At 41.5% G+C, this 17,924-nt stretch overlaps 1 protein-coding gene across 1 annotated transcript; it reads left to right on the top strand.

Moving 5' to 3' along the window:
- Positions 1–1,312: 1,312 nt before the first annotated feature.
- Positions 1,313–5,869, top strand: LOC134983250 (gastrula zinc finger protein XlCGF57.1-like). Its single transcript, XM_063948979.1, has one exon. The coding sequence runs from the start codon at positions 1,351–1,353 to the stop codon at positions 3,367–3,369; it is 2,019 nt and encodes a 672-aa protein (XP_063805049.1). The 5' UTR covers positions 1,313–1,350; the 3' UTR covers positions 3,370–5,869.
- The last annotated feature ends 12,055 nt before the right edge of the window (positions 5,870–17,924 follow it).

Below are 17,924 nucleotides of genomic sequence, written 5' to 3'. Positions count from 1 at the left end.
TACACCTTATTGAAGGCAGAAGTCAAAGCATGCGATGGCCGGGCACCAGGATCCAAAATGACAGTCATCTCACTTCCCAATATCACCGCCGGGCTCCACTGACTATGGGCAGCCCGTTCTGTCCCCAGCAGTAGCGGAATCTGCGCACCCGTGTGAGTGGGAGAGCAAGTGATCCCGACTGAGCGAAAAGCGCCTTCAAGTCAGGTGTCAGGAGCGTGCAGGAAAACTTGGGCACACTTAGCCCCAGAATACAGCCTGTGGCATCAGCGGCGTCACTAGGCTGTGGCAGTGAACGGTGCCCGGAGGGAGCGGCTTTAGGGCAGTAGGAGTGGTGGACCTAATAGATTGGGTCTTGGTACCAGCGGCGGCTAAGAGATATCAGGTAGGTTAGATAAGAAGCCACTTAGTGAGGAGATCTCCATAAAGCACGCCTGGATGGACCACACCCCTCTTTTTTATTATTTTATATACTAACAGGGGTGACAGGTGTGGTACATCCCTGCAAAGGCAGATCCAATCTCTTTCTCATCAGACTCTGCTGTCTTCCCTGCACTCTCACTCAGATGTTCACTGCTGCCAGTAGCACACGTATGAGAAGCAGAAGTATGGCTGCAGCTGTATAGATTCTGATATGTAATTCTCTGTATCATACTTACCGTACACACATCATCCTTATTACTATGGAGAGTATAGAGTTAAGACACTGATGATGGGGTGTAACAGTGTATTATAACCTATCAGATGATGATGATGATTACAGTGTATTATATGGTGTATTGCATGTAAAATACCTTGTTCCACACACCTACTCTGCTGTAGCAATATACCTTATATAAGGGTGAGTAACACATGTACAGGCTTACCAGCGTATGAGCACACACATAAAGGAATGCTACCTTACCAATGCTTCCAGGAGTAACGTTAGGAGACATTTCTCTGATCTATCAGCTCATATGACTGATGTTATTGTTCATCTAGAGTCTACGATATGTTCCCCATCTATTGTTTTACATTGGTGCTGACATAGGACTTGGCGAGTGACTACATCTCTATTGATGTTTCATGGTTAGTTATAAGAGAGAGGTATATCTAAGTCTTATTATAATATTATATTTGTTATTGTGAGTATTCTCAGGAGGGTGGACACAATGATTGAGACACAATATTATAAAGCCTTCATTAAAAGTTATGTTTTATTATACCCACACATTTACAATTAAGTGTCCCAGAGAGTCGTCTTATCCTATTGTTTACAAGATTAATATTGTTACAAAAAATGTCATATTTCCATAATGTATTTTATTTCCAGCAGATGGACACACAAGCAGGAATATCTCAGAAGGACATCTAATGTTATCCCCGGATTGTGACATAAAAGATAATGACAGTAGACCGGATTCTCCAGGAGATAACCCCATTACCCCAATGATACATCCAGCTCTATCAGCTGGTCCTTCTGATCCTGGGAAGTGTTCTCCTGATCACTCTGATATTGGTGCATCTGTTACAGCTCTGACAGTAGATACAGTGTTTCCCTGTTCTGTAGATACCAAATGTTTTACACAGAACACAAAGCCTATTAACCCACACACAGGTAAGGCAGGTGGAAGGCCACTGATATGTTCAGAGTGTGGGAAATGTTTTACATACAAATCACATCTTGTTATACATCAGAGAAGTCACACAGGTGAGAGGCCACTGACATGTTCTGAGTGTGGGAAATGTTTTGCACGGAAATCACATCTTGTTATGCATCAGAGAAGTCACACAGGTGAGAAGCCGTTTCCATGTTCTGAGTGTGGGAAATGTTTTGCACACAAACTATATCTTGTTAGACATCAGAGGAGACACACAGGTGTGAAGCCATTTTCTTGCTCTGAGTGTGGGAAATGTTTTACACAGAAATCACAACTTGTTACACATCAGCAAATTCACACAGGTGAGAATCTGTTTTCTTGCTCTGAGTGTACGAAATGTTTTACACGGAAATCAGATCTTATTACACATCAGCGAAGTCACACTGGTGAGCAGCCATTTCCATGTTCTGAGTGTGGGAAATGTTTTGCAGACAAATCAAATCTTACTAAACATGAAAGAAGTCACACAGGTGAGAAGACATTTTCATGCTCCGAGTGTGGGAAATGTTTTACACGGAAATCACATCTTGTTACACATCAGCAAAGTCACACAGGTGAGAAGCCATTTCCATGTTCTGAGTGTGGGAAATGTTTTGCACACAAACCAGATCTTGTTAGACATCAGAGAAATCACACAGGTGAGAAGCAATTTTCTTGCTCTGAGTGTGGGAAATGTTGTTTAAGTAAATCACATCTTGTTACACATCAGAGAAGTCACACAGGTGTGAAGCCATTTTCTTGCTGTGAGTGTGGGAAATGTTTTACACGGAAATCAAATCTGGTTAGACATAACAGAAGTCACACAGGTGAGAAGCCATTTTCTTGCTCTGAGTGTGGGAAATGTTTTACACAGAAATCACATCTTGTTATACATCAGAGGAGTCACACAGGTGAGAATCTGTTTTCTTGCTCTGAGTGTACGAAATGTTTTACACGGAAATCAGATCTTATTACACATCAGCGAAGTCACACAGGTGAGAAGCAATTTTCTTGCTCTGAGTGTGGGAAATGTTGTTTAAGTAAATCAGATCTTGTTAGACATCAGAGAAGTCACACAGGTGAGAAGCCATTTTCTTGCTCTGAGTGTGGGAAATGTTTTGCATGGAAATCAAATCTTGTTAAACATCAGAGAAGTCACACAGGTGAGAGGCCATTTCCATGTTCTGAGTGTGGGAAATGTTTTGCACGGAAATCAGTTCTTGTTATACATCAGAGAAGTCACACAGGTGAGAAGCCATTTCCATGTTTTGAGTGTGGGAAATGTTTTGCACGGAAATCAGTTCTTGTTATACATCAGAGAAGTCACACAAGTGAGAAGCCATTTCCATGTTCTGAGTGCGGGAAATGTTTTGCACACAAATCAGATCTGGTTAGACATAACAGAAGTCACACAGGTGTGAATACATTTTCTTGCTCTGAGTGCGGGAAATCTTTTGCACACAAATCAGATCTGGTTAGACATAACAGAAGTCACACAGGTGAGAAGCCATTTTCTTGCTCTGAGTGTGGGAAATGTTTTGCATGGAAAGCAGATCTTGTTAAACATCAGAGAAGTCACACAGGTGAGAAGCCATTTTCCTGTTCTGAGTGTGGGAAATGTTTTGCACGGAAATTAGATCTTATTACACATCAGAGAAGTCACACAGGTGAGAAGCCATTTCCATGTTTTGAGTGTGGGAAATGTTTTGCACACAAATCAGATCTGGTTAGACATAACAAGTCACACAGGTGAGAAGCCATTTTCTTGCTCTGAGTGCGGGAAATGTTTTACACAGAAATCACATCTTGTTACACATCAGCGAAGTCACACACGCATTTCCATACTCTGAGAAATAAGCTTTTGTTGCACACAATGGCCCTCATTCCGAGTTGATCGCTCGCAAGGCGATTTTAGCAGAGTTACACACGCTAAGCCGCCGCCTACTGGGAGTGAATCTAAACTTCTTAAATGTGCGACCGATGTATTCGCAATATTGCGATCAAAACCGAGTTAGCAGTTTCTGAGTAACTCCAGACTTACTCTGCCTGTGCGATCAATTCAGTGCTTTTCGGTCCCGGCTGACGTCATAAACACACCCAGCGTTCGCACAAGCACTCCCACCGTTTCTCCAGACACGCCTGCGTTTTTTCCGGAAACGGTAGCGTTTCCAGCCACACGCCCCTAAAACGCCGTACATCCGCCCAGTAACACCCATTTCCTGTCAATCACAATGCGTTCTCCGGAGCGACGAAAAAGCCGTGAGTAAAATTACTTTCTTCTTAGTAAAGTTACTTGACGCATGCGCAGTGCGAACATTACGCATGCGCACTAAGAGAATTCTCACTGCGATGCGATGAAAAATAACGAGCGAACAACTCGGAATGAGGGCCAATAGACCACTCAGGTGAGAAACCATTTTGATCTTCTTGAGTATACTTATCATTGCCATGTAATGTTCCTCAAGATTCTGTCCTATCTCTTAGGCTTTTGCAATATACATGCAACAGGTCCTTCTGATAGAAGCTCACCAACAAAGGGCAGGGCTACAGCTCAGCTTTGCAAACCAACCAGACTTAAGCTTGGGGGTTCAGAGTAACAAAATGCTGATCATGTGCGGAATCTTGGGGGTAAATTTACTAAGATGTGAGTTCTATTTAAGATGGGATGTTGCCAATAGCAACCAATCAGATTTCAGGTATTATCTTCTATAAGGTGCTAGATAAATGAGAAGTAGAATCTGATTGGTTGCCATGGGCAACATCCCATCTTAAATAGAACTCCCATCTTAGTAAATTTCCCCCTTGGTGTCCTGGATGGTGGAGTGATACTTGGGGGGTATTCAACTGTTTGAAAAGTCAGGTGTTTGTTTTTTCCTATCTACTAGACCGGAAAAAACACCCCCAACCAACTTTTCAAACAGTTGACTTCCACGCTTAGACATCAAATATCAGCCACAATCAGATCCTCATCTGAGGAACATAGCCAGACTCCAGCACTTATTTCCCTCAGAAGATCTACCTACAGTCATACATGTATTTGTATCATCACACATAGACTACTGCAATGTCCTCTACCTGGGTCTCCCAGCAAAAGAATTGCACCGCTTGTAGCTTGTACAGAATGCAGCAGCCAGGTTGTTACCTAACCAGCCCGTTCCTGCCACATAACACCCATTCTCTGCTCCCTTCACCGGCTGCCTGTAAGATGGTGACTCTATTACATAATCTTACTGACTCTCCCAGCCCTACATGACCAGGGTCCAAGGTACCAGAAGCAGCGCCCTGTTCGGTTCCATCTGCAGATGAAGGACTGTAACTAGCAGTATCAATTCCCCAAGCAGTGCTGAGATGTCGGGTAGGCGGCACCTTTGCATTAGTGGGGGCTGCTGGAGCAGTGTCTACATAGGTAATATTGTCTCCAAGCAGCGCTGAGGTGTCAGGGGAGACAGGGCGGATGGCTGCAGTGCGGTACCAGGGGCTGCTGGAGGCAGTGTCTATGTGGGTAATCATGTCCCAAAAAAGAGCTAAGGTGTCAGGGAGACAGCGGGTGGCAGTAGTGGAAGGAGACAGGGTGGTGGCAGTAGAGGGGTAGACAGGGCAAGTGACCGTAGTGGGGGGATACAGGGCGGTGGCAGTAGTGTGAGAAGATGGGGTAGTGGGAGGAGACAGGGCAGGTGGTAGTAGTGGGGGAGACGGCGAGTGGTAGTAGTGGGGGGGAGACAGGGCGGGTGGCCGCAGTGCAGTTACATTGGCTGCTGGAGGCAGTAAAGAGGTGTATGGGTCCCGCACAGAATCAGTTGATAATTAGACTTAATGATTATGCTTCCTTATTTCTAATGAATCCCTTGTATGTGTTACTGTTATTTGCTGTGTCAGCCTTTATGTGTGTTCTGTGTAATAATCCTGAAAGTAGTGCTGCTACCGATCTCATATCATTTGTAGTAACTTGGAAAAGATGAGATATGAGGTGCACTCTGGAAGCTTATAGGGGGTAATCAGAGATGAACGCAGATGTGACATCATGCAGCCCCTGAAAAATGGTCCTAGCCCACCCGCGTTAACCCCTCAGGGATGTGACCGCAATGTGCGCATGTATATATTACCACCACCAGCAAACTGTTGCGAGACGCTATTGCGGCTGGTTCTGAATGACCCCCATAGGCTGTTGTGCAGAGTAAAGTATTTTTTAAGTTTAAAATATAGAGAAAAATCTGTGTATTAAAAATATGAAATAAAGTTGTTTAAAAACAAAAGATTTCCGTTGAGTCTTTTTATGTGTCTGTGTATTATCTTATTTCCAGATAATTATCGCTATGGTGACAGAAACAATTTCCTGTTACTGTGTCCCTTGTATTGTTACTTTTGTGTCCACATAATATCAGTGTTGCTGTGTATAAATACCCCGTCTGGTGTGCAAAGGTGGGTAGACACGCTGCCATTGTGACTGTGCGATTTCCCTTGAACTGGCCGGAGCCCAGAACCACCAATAGTGACTATGTACTTGTGATTGTGGCTATGTCTGATTGTGTGCTCGTGTGAATAGTGGGGTGTATATAGATATCTTATTTTTTTTTAAATAAATGATGTCTGTTCAAAGGTTCAGTTTTATTTTATTTTTACTTGTGTAGGTGAATTAGGGTTGTATTGTCGAAGTCAAAAATATTACATACACACCACATGCAAACACCAAACCGAGTGGCCTCTGCGTGCGCGTAGTCACCATGTGTACGCATCCATGCACGCTACGTACACTGGTTCACGTATTGACACGTGGTATGAGTATATACGGTAGCATACGCAATCGCACAGAAAAGCCACAAAGACAGATTCAATATTCTATTTATATAGTGCATAATTTACACATAGTCTCCACACACATTCCCAGCAAGTTACATATACTCAAAGGATAGAATAACAGAGTCATTCAGGGTTACAGGATGTGAGGGGATGGAGTAAGGTTAGGACTTAGTGTTTGGTATCCAGAAGTGCAATATCTTGAGACCTATATTCTGGTTGCTATTTGCAGTTTATAGCATGTTTCTGCACATATATAAGGATAGAACAGCAGAGTTATTCAGGGTTACAGGATGTGAGGGGATGGAGTAAGGTTAGGACTTAGTGTTTGGTATCCAGAAGTGCAATATCTTGAGACCTATATTCTGGTTGCTATTTGCAGTTTATAGCATGTTTCTGCACATATATAAGGATAGAACAGCAGAGTTATTCAGGGTTACAGGATGTGAGGGGATGGAGTAAGGTTAGGACTTAGTGTTTGGTAACCAGAAGTGCAATATCTTGAGACCTATATTCTGGTTGCTATTTGCAGTATATAGCATGTTTCTGCACATATATAAGGATAGAACAGCAGAGTTATTCAGGGTTACAGGATGTGAGGGGATGGAGTAAGGTTAGGACTTAGTGTTTGGTAACCAGAAGTGCAATATCTTGAGACCTATATTCTGGTTGCTATTTGCAGTATATAGCATGTTTCTGCCCATATATAAGGATAGAACAGCAGAGTTATTCAGGGTTACAGGATGTGAGGGGACGGAGTAAGGTTAGGACTTAGTGCTTGGTATCCAGATGTGCAATATCTTGAGATCTACATTCCGGTTGCTATTTGCAGTTTATAGCATGTTTCTGCACATATATAAGGCTAGAACAGCAGAGTTATTCAGGGTTACAGGATGTGAGGGGATGGAGTAAGGTTAGGACTTAGTGTTTGGTAACCAGAAGTGCAATATCTTGAGACCTATATTCTGGTTGCTATTTGCAGTATATAGCATGTTTCTGCCCATATATAAGGATAGAACAGCAGAGTTATTCAGGGTTACAGGATGTGAGGGGACGGAGTAAGGTTAGGACTTAGTGCTTGGTATCCAGATGTGCAATATCTTGAGATCTACATTCCGGTTGCTATTTGCAGTTTATAGCATGTTTCTGCACATATATAAGGCTAGAACAGCAGAGTTATTCAGGGTTACAGGATGTGAGGGGATGGAGTAAGGTTAGGACTTAGTGTTTGGTAACCAGAAGTGCAGTATCTTGAGACCTATATTCTGGTTGCTATTTGCAGTTTATAGCATGTTTCTGCACATATATAAGGATAGAACAGCAGAGTTATTCAGGGTTACAGGATGTGAGGGGATGGAGTAAGGTTAGGACTTAGTGCTTGGTATACAGAAGTGCAATATCTTGAGACCTATATTCTGGTTGCTATTTGCAGTTTATAGCATGTTTCTGCACATATATAAGGCTAGAACAGCAGAGTTATTCAGGGTTACAGGATGTGAGGGGATGGAGTAAGGTTAGGACTTAGTGTTTGGTAACCAGAAGTGCAATATCTTGAGACCTATATTCTGGTTGCTATTTGCAGTTTATAGCATGTTTCTGCACATATATAAGGATAGAACAGCAGAGTTATTCAGGGTTACAGGATGTGAGGGGATGGAGTAAGGTTAGGGCTTAGTGTTTGGTATACAGAAGTGCAATATCTTGAGACCTATATTCTGGTTTCTATTTGCAGTGTATAGCATGTTTCTGCACATATATAAGGATAGAACAGCAGAGTTATTCAGGGTTACAGGATGTGAGGGGATGGAGTAAGGTTAGGACTTAGTGCTTGGTATACAGAAGTGCAATATCTTGAGACCTATATTCTGGTTGCTATGTGCAGTGTATAGCATGTTTCTGTACATATATAAGGATAGAACAGCAGAGTTATTCAGGGTTACAGGATGTGAGGGGATGGAGTAAGGTTAGGAATAAGTGTTTGGTAACCAGAAGTGCAATATCTTGAGACCTATATTCTGGTTGCTATTTGCAGTTTATAGCATGTTTCTGCACATATATAAGGATAGAACAGCAGAGTTATTCAGGGTTACAGGATGTGAGGGGATGGAGTAAGGTTAGGACTTAGTGTTTGGTAACCAGAAGTGCAATATCTTGAGACCTATATTCTGGTTGCTATGTGCAGTATATAGCATGTTTCTGCACATATATAAGGATAGAACAGCAGAGTTATTCAGGGTTACAGGATGTGAGGGGATGGAGTAAGGTTAGGACTTAGTGCTTGGTAACCAGAAGTGCAATATCTTGAGACCTATATTCTGGTTGCTATGTGCAGTGTATAGCATGTTTCTGCACATATATAAGGATAGAACAGCAGAGTTATTCAGGGTTACAGGATGTGAGGGGATGGAGTAAGGTTAGGACTTAGTGCTTGGTAACCAGAAGTGCAATATCTTGAGACCTATATTCTGGTTGCTATTTGCAGTATATAGCATGTTTCTGCACATATATAAGGATAGAACAGCAGAGTTATTCAGGGTTACAGGATGTGAGGGGATGGAGTAAGGTTAGGACTTATAGGCCCTACACACCCAGCGATTTTTTGAAAGATATGAACGATCTCGTTCATAAATGAACGAGAACTCGTTCATATCTTTCAGTGTGGAGACTACAGCGATGAACGATGCGCGTCCCCGCGCTCGTTCATCGCTGATCTCCCGTCGGCTGTGCATGCAGGCCAATATGGACGATCTCGTCCATATTAGCCTGCACTTCAATGCAGCCGGGTGACGGGGGGAGTGAAGAAACTTCACTCCCCCCGTCACTGCCCCCCCGCCGCCGGGTCGCTCGTCGGCCGTATCCGCCGTCGGGCAGCTCGGCGGTGGATCGCCGGGTGTGTAGGGCCCTTTAGTGCTTGGTATCCAGATGTGCAATATCTTGAGATCTACATTCCGGTTGCTATTTGCAGTTTATAGCATGTTTCTGCACATATATAAGGCTAGAACAGCAGAGTTATTCAGGGTTACAGGATGTGAGGGGATGGAGTAAGGTTAGGACTTAGTGCTTGGTATCCAGATGTGCAATATCTTGAGATCTACATTCCGGTTGCTATTTGCAGTTTATAGCATGTTTCTGCACATATATAAGGCTAGAACAGCAGAGTTATTCAGGGTTACAGGATGTGAGGGGATGGAGTAAGGTTAGGACTTAGTGTTTGGTATCCAGAAGTGCAATATCTTGAGACCTATATTCTGGTTGCTATGTGCAGTTTATAGCATGTTTCTGCACATATATAAGGATAGAACAGCAGAGTTATTCAGGGTTACAGGATGTGAGGGGATGGAGTAAGGTTAGGACTTAGTATTTGGTATACAGAAGTGCAATATCTTGAGACCTATATTCTGGTTGCTATGTGCAGTTTATAGCATGTTTCTGCACATATATAATGATAGAACAGCAGAGTTATTCAGGGTTACAGGATGTGAGGGGATGGAGTAAGGTTAGGACTTAGTGTTTGGTAACCAGAAGTGCAGTATCTTGAGACCTATATTCTGGTTGCTATGTGCAGTTTATAGCATGTTTCTGCACATATATAATGATAGAACAGCAGAGTTATTCAGGGTTACAGGATGTGAGGGGATGGAGTAAGGTTAGGAATAAGTGTTTGGTAACCAGAAGTGCAATATCTTGAGACCTATATTCTGGTTGCTATTTGCAGTTTATAGCATGTTTCTGCACATATATAAGGATAGAACAGCAGAGTTATTCAGGGTTACAGGATGTGAGGGGATGGAGTAAGGTTAGGACTTAGTGCTTGGTATCCAGAAGTGCAATATCTTGAGACCTATATTCTGGTTGCTATGTGCAGTTTATAGCATGTTTCTGCACATATATAAGGATAGAACAGCAGAGTTATTCAGGGTTACAGGATGTGAGGGGATGGAGTAAGGTTGGGACTTAGTGTTTGGTATACAGAAGTGCAATATCTTGAGACCTATATTCTGGTTGCTATTTGCAGTTTATAGCATGTTTCTGCACATATATAAGGATAGAACAGCAGAGTTATTCAGGGTTACAGGATGTGAGGGGATGGAGTAAGGTTAGGACTTAGTGCTTGGTATACAGAAGTGCAATATCTTGAGACCTATATTCTGGTTGCTATTTGCAGTTTATAGCATGTTTCTGCACATATATAAGGCTAGAACAGCAGAGTTATTCAGGGTTACAGGATGTGAGGGGATGGAGTAAGGTTAGGACTTAGTGCTTGGTATCCAGATGTGCAATATCTTGAGATCTACATTCCGGTTGCTATTTGCAGTTTATAGCATGTTTCTGCACATATATAAGGCTAGAACAGCAGAGTTATTCAGGGTTACAGGATGTGAGGGGATGGAGTAAGGTTAGGACTTAGTGCTTGGTATCCAGATGTGCAATATCTTGAGATCTACATTCCGGTTGCTATTTGCAGTTTATAGCATGTTTCTGCACATATATAAGGCTAGAACAGCAGAGTTATTCAGGGTTACAGGATGTGAGGGGATGGAGTAAGGTTAGGACTTAGTGTTTGGTATCCAGAAGTGCAATATCTTGAGACCTATATTCTGGTTGCTATGTGCAGTTTATAGCATGTTTCTGCACATATATAAGGATAGAACAGCAGAGTTATTCAGGGTTACAGGATGTGAGGGGATGGAGTAAGGTTAGGACTTAGTATTTGGTATACAGAAGTGCAATATCTTGAGACCTATATTCTGGTTGCTATGTGCAGTTTATAGCATGTTTCTGCACATATATAATGATAGAACAGCAGAGTTATTCAGGGTTACAGGATGTGAGGGGATGGAGTAAGGTTAGGACTTAGTGTTTGGTAACCAGAAGTGCAGTATCTTGAGACCTATATTCTGGTTGCTATGTGCAGTTTATAGCATGTTTCTGCACATATATAATGATAGAACAGCAGAGTTATTCAGGGTTACAGGATGTGAGGGGATGGAGTAAGGTTAGGAATAAGTGTTTGGTAACCAGAAGTGCAATATCTTGAGACCTATATTCTGGTTGCTATTTGCAGTTTATAGCATGTTTCTGCACATATATAAGGATAGAACAGCAGAGTTATTCAGGGTTACAGGATGTGAGGGGATGGAGTAAGGTTAGGACTTAGTGCTTGGTATCCAGAAGTGCAATATCTTGAGACCTATATTCTGGTTGCTATTTGCAGTTTATAGCATGTTTCTGCACATATATAAGGATAGAACAGCAGAGTTATTCAGGGTTACAGGATGTGAGGGGATGGAGTAAGGTTAGGACTTAGTGCTTGGTATACAGAAGTGCAATATCTTGAGACCTATATTCTGGTTGCTATTTGCAGTTTATAGCATGTTTCTGCACATATATAAGGCTAGAACAGCAGAGTTATTCAGGGTTACAGGATGTGAGGGGATGGAGTAAGGTTAGGACTTAGTGCTTGGTATACAGAAGTGCAATATCTTGAGACCTATATTCTGGTTGCTATGTGCAGTGTATAGCATGTTTCTGCACATATATAAGGATAGAACAGCAGAGTTATTCAGGGTTACAGGATGTGAGGGGATGGAGTAAGGTTAGGACTTAGTGTTTGGTAACCAGAAGTGCAATATCTTGAGACCTATATTCTGGTTGCTATTTGCAGTTTATAGCATGTTTCTGCACATATATAAGGATAGAACAGCAGAGTTATTCAGGGTTACAGGATGTGAGGGGATGGAGTAAGGTTAGGACTTAGTGTTTGGTATCCAGAAGTGCAATATCTTGAGACCTATATTCTGGTTGCTATTTGCAGTATATAGCATGTTTCTGCACATATATAAGGATAGAACAGCAGAGTTATTCAGGATTACAGGATGTGAGGGGATGGAGTAAGGTTAGGACTTAGTGCTTGGTATACAGAAGTGCAATATCTTGAGACCTATATTCTGGTTGCTATGTGCAGTTTATAGCATGTTTCTGCACATATATAAGGATAGAACAGCAGAGTTATTCAGGGTTACAGGATGTGAGGGGATGGAGCAAGGTTAGGACTTAGTGTTTGGTAACCAGAAGTGCAATATCTTGAGACCTATATTCTGGTTGCTATTTGCAGTTTATAGCATGTTTCTGCACATATATAAGGATAGAACAGCAGAGTTATTCAGGGTTACAGGATGTGAGGGGATGGAGTAAGGTTAGGACTTAGTGCTTGGTATACAGAAGTGCAATATCTTGAGACCTATATTCTGGTTGCTATGTGCAGTTTATAGCATGTTTCTGCACATATATAAGGATAGAACAGCAGAGTTATTCAGGGTTACAGGATGTGAGGGGATGGAGCAAGGTTAGGACTTAGTGTTTGGTAACCAGAAGTGCAATATCTTGAGACCTATATTCTGGTTGCTATGTGCAGTTTATAGCATGTTTCTGCACATTTATAAGGATAGAACAGCAGAGTTATTCAGGGTTACAGGATGTGAGGGGATGGAGTAAGGTTAGGACTTAGTGTTTGGTAACCAGAAGTGCAATATCTTGAGACCTATATTCTGGTTGCTATGTGCAGTTTATAGCATGTTTCTGCACATATATAAGGATAGAACAGCAGAGTTATTCAGGGTTACAGGATGTGAGGGGATGGAGTAAGGTTAGGACTTAGTGTTTGGTATCCAGAAGTGCAAAATCTTGAGACCTATATTCTGGTTGCTATGTGCAGTTTATAGCATGTTTCTGCACATATATAAGGATAGAACAGCAGAGTTATTCAGGGTTACAGGATGTGAGGGGATGGAGTAAGGTTAGTACTTAGTGTTTGGTAACCAGAAGTGCAATATCTTGAGACCTATATTCTGGTTGCTATGTGCAGTTTATAGCATGTTTCTGCACATATATAAGGATAGAACAGCAGAGTTATTCAGGGTTACAGGATGTGAGGGGATGGAGCAAGGTTAGGACTTAGTGTTTGGTAACCAGAAGTGCAATATCTTGAGACCTATATTCTGGTTGCTATTTGCAGTTTATAGCATGTTTCTGCACATATATAAGGATAGAACAGCAGAGTTATTCAGGGTTACAGGATGTGAGGGGATGGAGTAAGGTTAGGACTTAGTGTTTGGTATCCAGAAGTGCAATATCTTGAGACCTATATTCTGGTTGCTATTTGCAGTGTATAGCATGTTTCTGCACATATATAAGGATAGAACAGCAGAGTTATTCAGGGTTACAGGATGTGAGGGGATGGAGTAAGGTTAGGACTTAGTGTTTGGTAACCAGAAGTGCAATATCTTGAGACCTATATTCTGGTTGCTATGTGCAGTTTATAGCATGTTTCTGCACATATATAAGGATAGAACAGCAGAGTTATTCAGGGTTACAGGATGTGAGGGGATGGAGTAAGGTTAGGACTTAGTGCTTGGTATCCAGAAGTGCAATATCTTGAGACCTATATTCTGGTTGCTATTTGCAGTTTATAGCATGTTTCTGCACATATATAAGGATAGAACAGCAGAGTTATTCAGGGTTACAGGATGTGAGGGGATGGAGTAAGGTTAGGACTTAGTGCTTGGTATACAGAAGTGCAATATCTTGAGACCTATATTCTGGTTGCTATTTGCAGTTTATAGCATATTTCTGCACATATATAAGGATAGAACAGCAGAGTTATTCAGGGTTACAGGATGTGAGGGGATGGAGCAAGGTTAGGACTTAGTGCTTGGTAACCAGAAGTGCAATATCTTGAGACCTATATTCTGGTTGCTATTTGCAGTTTATAGCATGTTTCTGCACATATATAAGGATAGAACAGCAGAGTTATTCAGGGTTACAGGATGTGAGGGGATGGAGTAAGGTTAGGACTTAGTGTTTGGTATACAGAAGTGCAATATCTTGAGACCTATATTCTGGTTGCTATGTGCAGTATATAGCATGTTTCTGCACATATATAAGGATAGAACAGCAGAGTTATTCAGGGTTACAGGATGTGAGGGGATGGAGTAAGGTTAGGACTTAGTGTTTGGTAACCAGAAGTGCAATATCTTGAGACCTATATTCTGGTTGCTATGTGCAGTTTATAGCATGTTTCTGCACATATATAAGGATAGAACAGCAGAGTTATTCAGGGTTACAGGATGTGAGGGGATGGAGTAAGGTTAGGACTTAGTGTTTGGTATACAGAAGTGCAATATCTTGAGACCTATATTCTGGTTGCTATGTGCAGTTTATAGCATGTTTCTGCACATATATAAGGATAGAACAGCAGAGTTATTCAGGGTTACAGGATGTGAGGGGATGGAGTAAGGTTAGGACTTAGTGTTTGGTATCTAGAAGTGCAATATCTTGAGACCTATATTCTGGTTGCTATGTGCAGTTTATAGCATGTTTCTGCACATATATAAGGATAGAACAGCAGAGTTATTCAGGGTTACAGGATGTGAGGGGATGGAGTAAGGTTAGGACTTAGTGCTTGGTAACCAGAAGTGCAATATCTTGAGACCTATATTCTGGTTGCTATTTGCAGTATATAGCATGTTTCTGCACATATATAAGGATAGAACAGCAGAGTTATTCAGGGTTACAGGATGTGAGGGGACGGACTAAGGTTAGGACTTAGTGCTTGGTATCCAGATGTGCAATATCTTGAGATCTACATTCCGGTTGCTATTTGCAGTTTATAGCATGTTTCTGCACATATATAAGGCTAGAACAGCAGAGTTATTCAGGGTTACAGGATGTGAGGGGATGGAGTAAGGTTAGGACTTAGTGTTTGGTATCCAGAAGTGCAATATCTTGAGACCTATATTCTGGTTGCTATGTGCAGTTTATAGCATGTTTCTGCACATATATAAGGATAGAACAGCAGAGTTATTCAGGGTTACAGGATGTGAGGGGATGGAGTAAGGTTAGGACTTAGTATTTGGTATACAGAAGTGCAATATCTTGAGACCTATATTCTGGTTGCTATGTGCAGTTTATAGCATGTTTCTGCACATATATAATGATAGAACAGCAGAGTTATTCAGGGTTACAGGATGTGAGGGGATGGAGTAAGGTTAGGACTTAGTGTTTGGTAACCAGAAGTGCAGTATCTTGAGACCTATATTCTGGTTGCTATGTGCAGTTTATAGCATGTTTCTGCACATATATAATGATAGAACAGCAGAGTTATTCAGGGTTACAGGATGTGAGGGGATGGAGTAAGGTTAGGAATAAGTGTTTGGTAACCAGAAGTGCAATATCTTGAGACCTATATTCTGGTTGCTATTTGCAGTTTATAGCATGTTTCTGCACATATATAAGGATAGAACAGCAGAGTTATTCAGGGTTACAGGATGTGAGGGGATGGAGTAAGGTTAGGACTTAGTGCTTGGTATCCAGAAGTGCAATATCTTGAGACCTATATTCTGGTTGCTATGTGCAGTTTATAGCATGTTTCTGCACATATATAAGGATAGAACAGCAGAGTTATTCAGGGTTACAGGATGTGAGGGGATGGAGTAAGGTTAGGACTTAGTGTTTGGTATACAGAAGTGCAATATCTTGAGACCTATATTCTGGTTGCTATTTGCAGTTTATAGCATGTTTCTGCACATATATAAGGATAGAACAGCAGAGTTATTCAGGGTTACAGGATGTGAGGGGATGGAGTAAGGTTAGGACTTAGTGCTTGGTATACAGAAGTGCAATATCTTGAGACCTATATTCTGGTTGCTATTTGCAGTTTATAGCATGTTTCTGCACATATATAAGGCTAGAACAGCAGAGTTATTCAGGGTTACAGGATGTGAGGGGATGGAGTAAGGTTAGGACTTAGTGCTTGGTATCCAGATGTGCAATATCTTGAGATCTACATTCCGGTTGCTATTTGCAGTTTATAGCATGTTTCTGCACATATATAAGGCTAGAACAGCAGAGTTATTCAGGGTTACAGGATGTGAGGGGATGGAGTAAGGTTAGGACTTAGTGCTTGGTATCCAGATGTGCAATATCTTGAGATCTACATTCCGGTTGCTATTTGCAGTTTATAGCATGTTTCTGCACATATATAAGGCTAGAACAGCAGAGTTATTCAGGGTTACAGGATGTGAGGGGATGGAGTAAGGTTAGGACTTAGTGTTTGGTATCCAGAAGTGCAATATCTTGAGACCTATATTCTGGTTGCTATGTGCAGTTTATAGCATGTTTCTGCACATATATAAGGATAGAACAGCAGAGTTATTCAGGGTTACAGGATGTGAGGGGATGGAGTAAGGTTAGGACTTAGTATTTGGTATACAGAAGTGCAATATCTTGAGACCTATATTCTGGTTGCTATGTGCAGTTTATAGCATGTTTCTGCACATATATAATGATAGAACAGCAGAGTTATTCAGGGTTACAGGATGTGAGGGGATGGAGTAAGGTTAGGACTTAGTGTTTGGTAACCAGAAGTGCAATATCTTGAGACCTATATTCTGGTTGCTATGTGCAGTTTATAGCATGTTTCTGCACATATATAATGATAGAACAGCAGAGTTATTCAGGGTTACAGGATGTGAGGGGATGGAGTAAGGTTAGGAATAAGTGTTTGGTAACCAGAAGTGCAATATCTTGAGACCTATATTCTGGTTGCTATTTGCAGTTTATAGCATGTTTCTGCACATATATAAGGATAGAACAGCAGAGTTATTCAGGGTTACAGGATGTGAGGGGATGGAGTAAGGTTAGGACTTAGTGCTTGGTATCCAGAAGTGCAATATCTTGAGACCTATATTCTGGTTGCTATTTGCAGTTTATAGCATGTTTCTGCACATATATAAGGATAGAACAGCAGAGTTATTCAGGGTTACAGGATGTGAGGGGATGGAGTAAGGTTAGGACTTAGTGCTTGGTATACAGAAGTGCAATATCTTGAGACCTATATTCTGGTTGCTATTTGCAGTTTATAGCATGTTTCTGCACATATATAAGGCTAGAACAGCAGAGTTATTCAGGGTTACAGGATGTGAGGGGATGGAGTAAGGTTAGGACTTAGTGCTTGGTATACAGAAGTGCAATATCTTGAGACCTATATTCTGGTTGCTATGTGCAGTGTATAGCATGTTTCTGCACATATATAAGGATAGAACAGCAGAGTTATTCAGGGTTACAGGATGTGAGGGGATGGAGTAAGGTTAGGACTTAGTGTTTGGTAACCAGAAGTGCAATATCTTGAGACCTATATTCTGGTTGCTATTTGCAGTTTATAGTATGTTTCTGCACATATATAAGGATAGAACAGCAGAGTTATTCAGGGTTACAGGATGTGAGGGGATGGAGTAAGGTTAGGACTTAGTGTTTGGTATACAGAAGTGCAATATCTTGATACCTATATTCTGGTTGCTATGTGCAGTATATAGCATGTTTCTGCACATATATAAGGATAGAACAGCAGAGTTATTCAGGGTTACAGGATGTGAGGGGATGGAGTAAGGTTAGGAATAAGTGTTTGGTAACCAGAAGTGCAATATCTTGAGACCTATATTCTGGTTGCTATTTGCA

Source organism: Pseudophryne corroboree (assembly GCF_028390025.1).
Source record: "Pseudophryne corroboree isolate aPseCor3 chromosome 3 unlocalized genomic scaffold, aPseCor3.hap2 SUPER_3_unloc_101, whole genome shotgun sequence".
Lineage (NCBI taxonomy): Eukaryota > Metazoa > Chordata > Amphibia > Anura > Myobatrachidae > Pseudophryne > Pseudophryne corroboree.
This window is presented reverse-complemented; position numbering and strand designations above follow the sequence as displayed.